The following is a 10,830-nucleotide window of genomic DNA, read 5'->3' as shown; positions in this document are numbered from 1 at the left end:
TGATCTCTGGATAAGATCATTTATGACCAGTAGAGTCTAACAACTGTGGATCAATCACTGGGTTCAAACTGTCTACAAGTAAAGCCAGAATCTACATCTATGACTGTTATAAACCTAAGAATTTAATTATCTGTGTTTGGTATTAAGTAAGTAAGTATTGGTAGATGAATTTTAATGGAGCGATTTTTTTGGAGATAGAAAATAAGCCTTGAAAAGCAGCATAACCTGATACAAGCTGATTACAGCCTGATATTCACTCAAATCAGTCATGAGTCATTTTTAATTCCCCTTCTCCTCAGAGAAACACTTTGTGGATAAACACAAGACACAAGTCTACCACTCACATAAGGGAACTCTATACATCACTGAATGCCAGTGGAGATTGAGGCTATGATATATTCTAAATATCTGTACTTTGGAATAAATATGAGGAGATTTTATATCAGGTTGGAAAGAGGAAGCAGCCCATGTTCATCAGAGAATCAGAGCAGAAATTAATTAAGAATCCCACCTGCATTTAACTTTGGATGTCTGTTTTTCGCCTCATTAATGCAAATGGTCCATTACAAATTAAAAATTAGGAAAAAAAATAATAATTATCCTGCTTCCATCTGCACCTTTACATGTAAAACAGATTTATTTTTTAGTTGTGGTTTTTGATTTATGCCAAATTACCCCAAAATGTTTCAAAATGCGCTGATAAGTATTTTTCATCAGTGTTTTTTTGTCTTATTGTGATAATTTACTTTTGGAGGGTCTGTTCCAAAACCAGCAGAAAAGACTTACCTCTCATTCAAAATGTTTTCTATTTTGTCATCCACAATAAACGGTTGCTCTTCTTCTTCTTCTTCTTCTTCTTTTGTGGTTCTTCTTCTTCTATGGTTCTTATTCTTTGAATATGTTATTAAACTGTCCGAAAAAAAAAATAATAATACATGAAGCCATTCTACTAATGTAATACAGTTCACAACATGTGCTCATCCTTCCCTCCACGTTTTGACAACAAACACAAATCAAATCCAAATCCATCCTGACAGGCTGTGAATAATCTTGTATGACTACTATAGACAAAACTACACAAAGTAAACCTTTAGCATAGTGTCCATTTAAGGCTAGATAATAAGTTTGCTCCTGTCACTCCTCTCCTATGAGCAAGGGACGGAGCCAGGCGTTTTGCCCCAACTGGGCGAACTGAGCCTCGCTGGTGACGTCATGACCGTTCAGTTAATGGGAAGGAAGTAACGTCGTGTTCAAAAAAAAAAAAAAAGAAGTAAAGTCGTGTTACGCAGATTGAAGAGACCGTTGCGGAGGCAGAGAGACTCGGTGAGTTTAACCCAGCAGAGGAATGGAAACGAATATGAGGCTGCGGCGCTCTGAATCATTAAAGCCTGTTTGCATATCAATTAGCGATAATCAGATCTAATGAACTGAAATAAGAGAATGGATTTCACTTCAAAAAGCTCAAGCTAGAAACAGTGTAGATACAGTAGATAAACATTAGCCCGCTTCTTTTTACTTTCGTTTTTGAGCATACGGGAATGACTCTTCCTGTCTGCATTCATTCCTGTGTGAATGGTAATAAGAATAACTTCATTAGTGGGTCTATAGCGCGTTGGAAAAAACAAAGTTTACAAATTGGATTGTATTGGGTCTGGGTTCCAGTTAAAAGAGCTCAAGGTAGGCTATAAGTTTAGAATCAGTAGGAACATTAGTCCGCTTCTTCTACTTTCATTTTTGAAAGTAAGTTTAGAAGTTAATTTCACTACTTATCCTACCTCTACTTATCCTAACCCTTTTTCCTGGGTTGAATTTAAAGACCAGTCATTAAACTGAGCATGTGATTGCCTATCCCCGTGTACTATTGTTATGTATTTATTTGCTTACTTTTTCTGATCAATATAGGGAACTGACGTTTTGTTCACTATGGGCTAGATGTAGGAAAACATCTACTTGATTTGATGTTTGAGGATGTTGGGGCGGGACATAACGCAGTGAGGGATCATTCAAAAGTCTAAACCAATGGAATATCAGTCAGGGAGAGGAAGGCAGTTTTACTTGATGGGAGGAGCGGGATTGTTCAAAAATCTGTGATGGTTTTATTGGTTGGAATTTATATTTACGCCTACTAGTGCAGTGTGTGCGATCAACAAATATTTGCCAATTAACTTATGTAATCTGACTGATTAGGCCATCCCACATATCTAAAACACTGGCATTGATGAAATGCAATGAGGTGAATTGCATAATTGTCCTTCGAGTTGAAAATGTCCTCTGATTTTACCAGGGAGCAATGGCAACATCTAAGGAGCTTCTCTTGGAAACACTGGAGGATTTGAGAGAGGAGGAGTTTAAGTCCTTCAAGTGGTTCCTGAATCAGGCTGACATCCTGGAAGGCTTCCCAGCGATGCGTAGGAGCCGGCTGGAGCGTGCAGACAGGATGGACACAGTGGATCAGATGATGCAGATTTATAGCCAACACTCTCCGGAGGTGACCATGAAGGTTTTAATGAAGATCAACAGGAATGATCTAGCGCAGTTTTTGTCAAACACCAGTTCAGGACCCAAAGGTAAATCATGGGAAGAAAAAATTATGTGAAAAACTTAGAACTGACACATAATTCAGTAATCCTAATGTGTAATTTATTGGTTAAATGCTGGCAGTTTCTGGTGATAATGAGTAATTATAAGCATTATAACAGTACTACATTAATGTAGTAATTTGTGCACTCACTGAATAATTATTATGTAATACTTTGGAAACATTGGCTTACTGGTCCTTTTCTTCTCTCTTTAATGGAACTTCCATATTCTTGATGACAGATGAGGATGTGACAGTACTGTTCAGTAAGGCTGACATCCTGGAACGCTTCCCAGAGATGCCTAGAGCCCCGCTGGAGAGGGCAGACAGGCAGGACACAGTGGATCTGACCGCGCACATCTATAGCGAACAACATCCGGAGGTGAACATGAAGGTTTTAATCAAGATCAACAGGAATGATCTGCAGCTTTTGTCAAACACCAGTTCAGGACCCAAAGGTAAATCATGAGAAGATAAAAAATATGTGAAAAGCTGACACATAATTCAGTGACATCCGCCTCATAAATTTAGTTATAGTACAACACTTTGTACCAACATTTTATATAAAGTGTGAGCTATGTCATTTTGACTTGTACTCGTCTATTCTGCGTCTAGATAACAGATGTGTGAGGAGAGACAGGCAGCTTTTTGTGAAACTCTTTGTGAGACACTTCAGTAGGTCTGGCCACACGAGGGATTGAACCTAGGCCCTCCAGTTGGGGGATGAACATCCTAACCACCAGCCAACTGGTCACCAAAATATTACACAAATTCAGACAATTTTCACCAGCCAAAGTGATTTCTTAGCCATCACAATACTTTCCAGAACAGGATGGATTGGTTGAAAACAATTATACCATGAATTTGAGAAATGCAATTGTCATTGCACTGGACCTTTAAGACAGGAGTCATATGCAGTATTTACTGTATATTATACTGTATACTATATATATATGTATGTATATCTATCTATCTATATATATCTATATCTATATATATATATATACAGCAAGCTGGCTAAATTTTTTAATTTTTGTATTGACCACATAGTTTGACATGGTGGAAAGATATTTTGAATGAGCTTAACTCATTTGAGGGTTACAAAACTCATAGTGACCGATAGAATATATCAAAACTGAGATTCAAGACCTTTATAAAAGCCAACCAGAGGATACAAAGTCTCATAATTGTGTTTGTGAACCGTTCCTGAGTCCCAACATTCACCTTTTTCAATCCATCCTTTCAATACATTACCTTCAAGTTGTGGCTGAGCATGGAGGCAGCGGTAATATTGCTGGCAGCAACACTAGCAACAGTTGATTTGTTGATGGAAAAAATGTCAACAAAGCTTCTATTTCCCTCTGTTTTTTGTTTTTCTGCACCACTAGAGAAGCTTTGCTTCATTTGTTTATGTCTTTGGCAGCAACTGGTGCAGTGGCCAGAAAAATAAGCTCAAAGACAAGAGGCAATATTGAGCTGGAAGTAGAATAGCCCACTACCACTGTAGGCTGACTGAACAGGGATGTGGCCATCACTCGAGACTGAAATAATTTGTACAGTAACAAAAATTGTCAGTTTCTTTTAAATTGATGAAAACATGTTTATATTCGCTCTATTCTTGTCTTTCGTCTGTCTTTTATACAATTCTAATTTTCATTTAATGTCTTGCAGCCTTAGGATCCTCAGCTGGAGCATCTGGTGTAGGAACCACAGTGAGAGGTAGGTGAAGTAATAGGACGTGAACCTGTGGTCCTGCTGTGGATCGATCACTGGGTTCAAATTGGCTACAGCAAGTAAAGCCAGAATCTACAGTGGGAATTTTCTCATTGACCACATAGTTTGACATGGTGGAAAGACATTTTGAATGAGCTTAACTTGTTTGAGGGTTACAAAACTCATAGTGACCGAAAACAGAGATTCGAGGCCTTTATAAAATGCTAACTGGAGGATACAAAGTCTCATAATTCTGAAATACAGGCATTCCTCTAGAGTTGTCAAATGCATATATGAAGAGTTTCATTCCAAAATGAAACATCCACATTTTGAAAGACTGACACGAGATTATAGCATTACAAAAAATATAGTAACCAATAGAATATCAAATTGAAACTAAAATGTTCAAAACAGAGATTCAAGGCCTTTACAAAATGCCAACTGGGTGATACAAAGTGTCATAATTGTGAAATACAGGCTTTACTCTAGAATTGTCAGATGTATTGATAGTATTCCCATGATGTCACATGCATTTCCTACAAAATATGGTACTTTACCATATACACAGCTCATTGGCTATGGCTGTCATTTGATTATAATCACCTGTTACTTTATTACAATCACCTGTTATTTTCCTTCCATGATGACCGTTTGGTGATGTAACAGAATATTATGAATATATGAAGAGTTTCATTCCAAAATGAAATATCCACCATTTCAAAATGATTGCTGGCATCAAAGTAAATCAGTTTCTGGGTCACTATTCCTGTTACATGAGTCATCTTAATTGCTTAGAAAATCTAATCTAACTAGATCTAACTGATCAACCAACCAGCCATAGAACAGAATGATATAAGGCAAATATCAGGAAAAGCACAAACAGCCTACCTATTCCACCTAGCCTAACCTACAGCTACAGCCCCAGCCTTAAAATCTGACGATTGAATTAGCTGTGATTTTGAAATATTGATTGATGAATTTCAGACAGTAACATTTTGGATATAGAAAATAAGCAGACATAAACATATATTTTTCAAATGAAACCCTTCATGTTATAATCCTTCAGAAGCAAAGTAGCCTGATACAAGCTGATTTTAGCCTGATGCTCACTCAAATCAATCACCTAATGAGTCATTTTTCATTCCCTTTCTCCTCAGAGGAGCACTTTGTGGATAAACACCGGGATGAGCTGATCCAGAAAGTGCGCATGGTCGCAACAATCTTGGATAAGCTCCTGACTAAGAAAGTTATCAAGCAAGAAGGCTACAATAAAGTCAGCTCTAAATCTACCACTCAGGACCAGATGAGGGAACTTTATAACTTACTGAACGCCAAGAAAGGCAAAGATATCTTCTATGATATCCTTGAGCAAGAGGAGAATCTTCTTATAGATGAACTCAAGGAACTGTCATTTTTTTAGGGCTGCAACTAACAATTATTTTCATTGTTGATTAATCTGTCGATTATTTTCTCGATTAATCGATTCGTTGTTTGGTCTATAAAATGTCAGAAAATGGTGGTCAGTGTTTCCCAAAGCCCAAGATGACGTCCTCAAATGTCTTGTTTTGTCCACAACCCAAAGATATTCAGTTTACTGTCATAGAGGAGTAAAGAAACCAGAAAATATTCACATTTAAGAAGCTGGAATCAGAGAATTTTGACTTATTTTTCTTAAAAAATTGCTCAAACCGATTAATCGATTATCAAAATAGTTGCCGATTAATTTAATAGTTGACAACTAATCGATTAATCGTTGCAGCTCTACATTTTTTAGACTAAACATAGACAACTTGAGCTCAATATTTTTTTTATACATTCACAGAACAATTTTATATGATCTGGGAAATATTCATGTTTGTACTCTATCTTTATTTTTATTTCAATTTCTGCAAATTGCTGTTTGACCCTTGGCTTTATTTCATTCAATGTTAATGTAAAGCTCTCATACTTTAGATAAGTTAGTGTGATTATAGTGCAATGTCATCATCTGCCATCATCTATGGGGCAGGAATTAATTAAGAATCCCACCTGCATTTGACTTTGGATGTCTGTTTTTATTCTCATTAATTTATGCAAATGGTCATGAAGAAGAAGAAGAAGAAAAAAAACTGATTGTCCTGCTTCCATCTGCACCTTTAAACAGATTTATTTTTGAGTCGTGGTTTTTGATTTATGCCAGATTACCCAAAAACCTTTCAAAGTGGGCTGATTAAGTATTTTTATCAGTGTTTTTTAGTCTTATTGTGATAATTTTGCTTTTGGAGGGTCTGTTTCACAACCAGCTTGCAAGACTTACCTTTCATTCAAAATATTTTCTATTTTGTCAGCCATAATCAGTGGTTCTTATTCTTGAGTTGATTAAACTGTCCTAAAAACATTACATGAAGCCATTCTACTAATGCAATACAGTTTACAATTCACAACATGTGCTCATCCTTCCCTCTGGGTTTTGAAAACAAACACAAATCAAATCCATCCAGACAGGCTATGAATAGTCTTGTATGGCTACTATAGGCAAAACTACATAAAGTAAACCTTAAGCACAGTTTGCATTTACAAATAACTCAATGTAAGGATGACTGCTGCCTGTGGTGAATACAATCTGCATTATTCAGAAATCACACAAAAACAGCAGTATGTCTTCACTGAGATCATGTTAAGGTTTACATGGCCTTTAAGTGAATATTCAGAGGCTGTGATAGCTGTCTAACAAAGTGCTGTACTGTAGTCTGTAAGCAAGCCCCATCACGTTGATCTTGTTCAACCAGTTTGTGCTTCTTCAAAGAAATTTAGCCAGATACTAAAAATTGTGTTGCATGGAATATTTGCTGCAAAACTGCTCCTTCAGTTAACAGCTTAATGGATTTGCCACAGACTGAATTGTATTCATTGCCCAAATCGCCTAATCAAGAAAATGTCTGAGAGTTTTTTCTTTTCTAATGGTGCAACCAGGTTTTGTTCAGCCTACATTTGGACTGAGTACCGGTCCTTCAGGGTCTCTACCTATTAAAGTCCTTTTCCAAGTAGTTTAAAAATATAATAAAAGTTACATGAATATTCAAAGATATGGTTTAACATCTGCATCGTTTGGTATCAGGTGTCTTATTCTCCATACACTGTAGGCCTACATACCCTTTAAAACATTAGGTTTGTGGTACACATAATCACCCCTACACGTATTTATCTTTTACTTTTTCATAAAGCACATTTGAGCACTACACATCTGGCATTGCTGCTGTTTCGTCAGGTTCACCAAAAAGCGACAAACTTTCATTTTGTTTCACAGATATTGTAAATTTCACCAGCAGCAATACGAGTGCAAACAGGACACTTTTAATATACACAATCCTTTTGATTCAGTTCTCTTCGATCAAAAAGATGTGAATGCTGAAATTCACGTGCAGCTGGAACTACATTACCCAACATCCGTTGCGAGCTAGCAAGCTATTTAACAACAACAAACGTGCCCCTGTTCGAAGTATGGATGACCTATTTTTGTGTGAAATTGTAGGTCATGAAGAGTGAATGCTGCCAGTGCCAAGACTGACAAGTGTACGCTAAACAGGTTTGTGCTCTACATTCAGTTTTAGGTGTTTTATGAATTGCTACGAAGGGTAATTTGGCCAGTTAGAGATGAGATTCAGTTAGTGAGCCGATTTAGCCGCAAATTACTTAGCAACGAATCTGCAAACTCTAGCAACTGCCTATATCAAATGTAACCTTAATTTTTCATATGTCCTATTACCTATTGTTGCTTTATGGATACTGGTGGACCCAAATGTTATCACGCCTGAACGTTAACGTTAGTGTTTTACAGTTAGCTTGCTAGCTAGCTCGCTAGGTGTCCTTTCAATTGATTGACAGTTATGTTTCTGACCTATAACGTTAGTGTCTCAGTTGTTGCCCCAGCTATACGCCAAGCCTGCCATGAGACTATCTGACATTGTCTTTTCACAGTGAAAAATTCAGTCCTCTACTTTTAATGAATCAGATTCCACTTCCTCTGCTGAACTTGAGTATGACTCTGCTCCACAGGAGTGTGCTTCTGCACAGCTGGCAGATATGAGTTGCACCTTACATCTGTTGGTTGCCCGCAGTGACTTCTGCCATGGCCGCTGTCTACTGCTGTTGTGTCGACAGTCCCTGCTGCTCCGGGCGTTCAGCTCCAGGCCCCAGATCAGCCGCAGCCTGCGAGAGAGCTACAGACTGCTGCAGCTGCCAGACGAGGGGGGCAGCAGCCCTGCGCAGGTGAAAGAGGCCTATCTGCGTCTGGCCAAGCTCTACCATCCTGATTCTGGGGCTGCGACTGCAGATGCGGTCCTGTTTGCTCGGGTTGAAGAGGCCTACCGCGCCGTCCTGGCACATCAGAGCCAGACCAAGAAACGTGATGGAGTGAAGGAAGCGGAGGATGAGGAGTCAAAAGGCATGGCACCTCAACATAGACACTACCTCAGCTATGAGGGTGTAGGTTCAGGCACGCCCAGCCAGCGTGAACGTCAGTACCGGCAGTTTCGTGTAGACCGGGCAGCCGAGCAGGTTTTGGACTACCGGCAGAGGGAGCATGAGAGAGCAGCTGCCGCGGAGGGAGCGCTGGTGGAAAGGGACATGCGTCAGCGCAGCCAGAAGATTAAGATCACCCAGGCTGTGGAAAGGCTGGTGGAGGACCTGATCCAAGAGTCCATGGCCCGCGGAGACTTCAGGAACCTAAGCGGAGCTGGAAAGCCCCTCAGCAAGTTTGAGCACAATCCATACGCTGATCCTATGACCCACAACCTCAACCGCATCCTCATAGACAATGGCTACCAGCCGCCCTGGATCGTCACCCAGCGTGACATCCGAGAGACAACCGCTACGTTCCGCAGTCGGCTGCTGGAGGGGAGGGCCAGGCTGGGTGACCCCATGACCCCCAAAGAGCACAGCCAGTGGGAGCAGCTGTGTGGATCTGTTGGGGAGGAGCTGGTGAAACTTAACAAGATCGTGGACAATTTTAACCTCATTGTACCAATGCTCAACATGCAAATGGTTCACTTCAGTTTGGCCCGGGAGATTGACCGTGCTGAGAAAGCAGCCCACCAGCACAGACGGGACCAAGAGAAGGAGAGAGAGAAAGAGAGAGAGAGGAGGAAGGAGGAGAAAAAAAGAACCAATGCAGCACCGAGGCTTAAAGACACTAAACAAGGTCTGATGTCTTGGGTGCAGAATTTACTCAGATGAAAACACCAAAGCTCTGGAATCTAAGTGAATAGAAAAGTCATTTCAAATCAATGTTTTGTTTATTTTTCCACTACAACAAATCATTATAATCGTTGGAACATTATGTCACACAGACTTACAAACCTGTGCTTGGTTGGTACTAATGCATTCAATCTGAATCTAAGTCACTGGCACTGGAGCCACTGAACACAGTTAACCAATTTTACTGTATGCTAATGCAGTGTTATTTCCCAGATCCACAGGATTTTGATCAAGTTACAACAAGGATAATATTGTACAACCATGGTGGATTTATTTTAACTCTTGCATTTTGTGAATGTAGAAGTGTCCTTGACTTTAAGGATGATGAACTGAATCTGTTGTTAGCACAGGTTACAACACAGGGAAGTTGTAAATTGTTTCTGTGAAATTACAGGTCTGAAAAAAAAAAAAAAAAAAGTGTAACATTTGACTGCTAATTATAATAATTCAAAATGTTGTGTTACATTAAGATCATTATGATTTTTGAAGCTGGAAAATCTTCAAACGACCGATCCTCTCATCCTATCCTGGTAGCTGCTCCAGTGTTGCAGGGTTGCAGATGACGATTGGCTCCTTGCCTCTGGCTCCGTTAGCTGCAGCGGCCCCGTGCAGCGCCTGAGCGACGGCCCTGGACGGGGTTATCGCCTTGGTCCAGTCATGGGCAATGTACTGGTGATAGGGATCATGGGAGTTCTCCAGCTTCTTGGAGCGAATGTAGCTGAGCATGATGCCGAACGTGAAGAAACTGAACATGCCCACCACCAGAAGAATATACATAATGCCCTGAGACTGAGCATGAACCGTGGGTCCGGACGTGTGGTGCACAGCCTGCTGGGTAGTGTAGTTTTGAGGTATCGGTGGAGCCAGCGCACTTGTTCCGTTCAGGCAGTGCTGCAGAAAGGAGAGCAGGAGAGACTGCAGCTCTGTGGTGTTAATGTGTAACATGGCTGACCTCTGCTGGGCACTGAGCGAAATGCAGCTGGGCCAACTGAGGAGGGAGATGAGGAGGGTGTAAGAAACACCAATTCAACACATAGCAAAGATCTGTTGCTTAACATCACCTTTTCTTTATCTCTAGACAAGTAAAGCATATCTCAATAGTGCATAAATTTAGGATCATTGATTTTTTTTTTCTCCCAAATCCCCCCTTTGGAGCAATAAAGAGATGCACATGAGAATATACTGTACATCTGTATTGTAAGAAGTGCTTGAGACAAATAAGAAAAGCATGATATCTCACTTGTAGATGGCTACATTCACAGATTGCTGATAGATTTGTGAGATGTTTCTCCTTAGAGACTTAA

General features: G+C 39.8%; 3 protein-coding genes across 3 annotated transcripts; 2 read left to right on the top strand and 1 right to left on the bottom strand.

The window, feature by feature from the left end:
* Positions 1-1,258: 1,258 nt before the first annotated feature.
* Positions 1,259-7,388, top strand: LOC139644816 (apoptosis-associated speck-like protein containing a CARD). The gene is made up of 5 exons (XM_071520312.1): positions 1,259-1,323; positions 2,285-2,567; positions 2,821-3,036; positions 4,250-4,297; positions 5,449-7,388. Exons 2-5 carry the CDS (start codon positions 2,291-2,293, stop codon positions 5,709-5,711), a joined length of 804 nt encoding a protein of 267 aa, XP_071376413.1. The 5' UTR covers positions 1,259-1,323; positions 2,285-2,290; the 3' UTR covers positions 5,712-7,388.
* A 965-nt stretch (positions 7,389-8,353) lies between these two features.
* Positions 8,354-9,505, top strand: dnajc28 (DnaJ (Hsp40) homolog, subfamily C, member 28). Its single transcript, XM_071520329.1, has one exon. The coding sequence runs from the start codon at positions 8,354-8,356 to the stop codon at positions 9,503-9,505; it is 1,152 nt and encodes a 383-aa protein (XP_071376430.1).
* A 543-nt stretch (positions 9,506-10,048) lies between these two features.
* Positions 10,049-10,521, bottom strand: LOC139644830 (potassium voltage-gated channel subfamily E member 1-like). The gene has a single exon (XM_071520328.1). The coding sequence runs from the start codon at positions 10,469-10,471 to the stop codon at positions 10,049-10,051; it is 423 nt and encodes a 140-aa protein (XP_071376429.1). The 5' UTR covers positions 10,472-10,521.
* Positions 10,522-10,830: the final 309 nt, after the last annotated feature.

This window comes from Centroberyx affinis, unplaced genomic scaffold, assembly GCF_046629955.1.
Source record: "Centroberyx affinis isolate AG114_WGS23_722 - 3 ecotype Tasmania unplaced genomic scaffold, CSIRO-AGI_Caff_v1 ptg000792l_1, whole genome shotgun sequence".
NCBI lineage: Eukaryota > Metazoa > Chordata > Actinopteri > Beryciformes > Berycidae > Centroberyx > Centroberyx affinis.
This window is presented reverse-complemented; position numbering and strand designations above follow the sequence as displayed.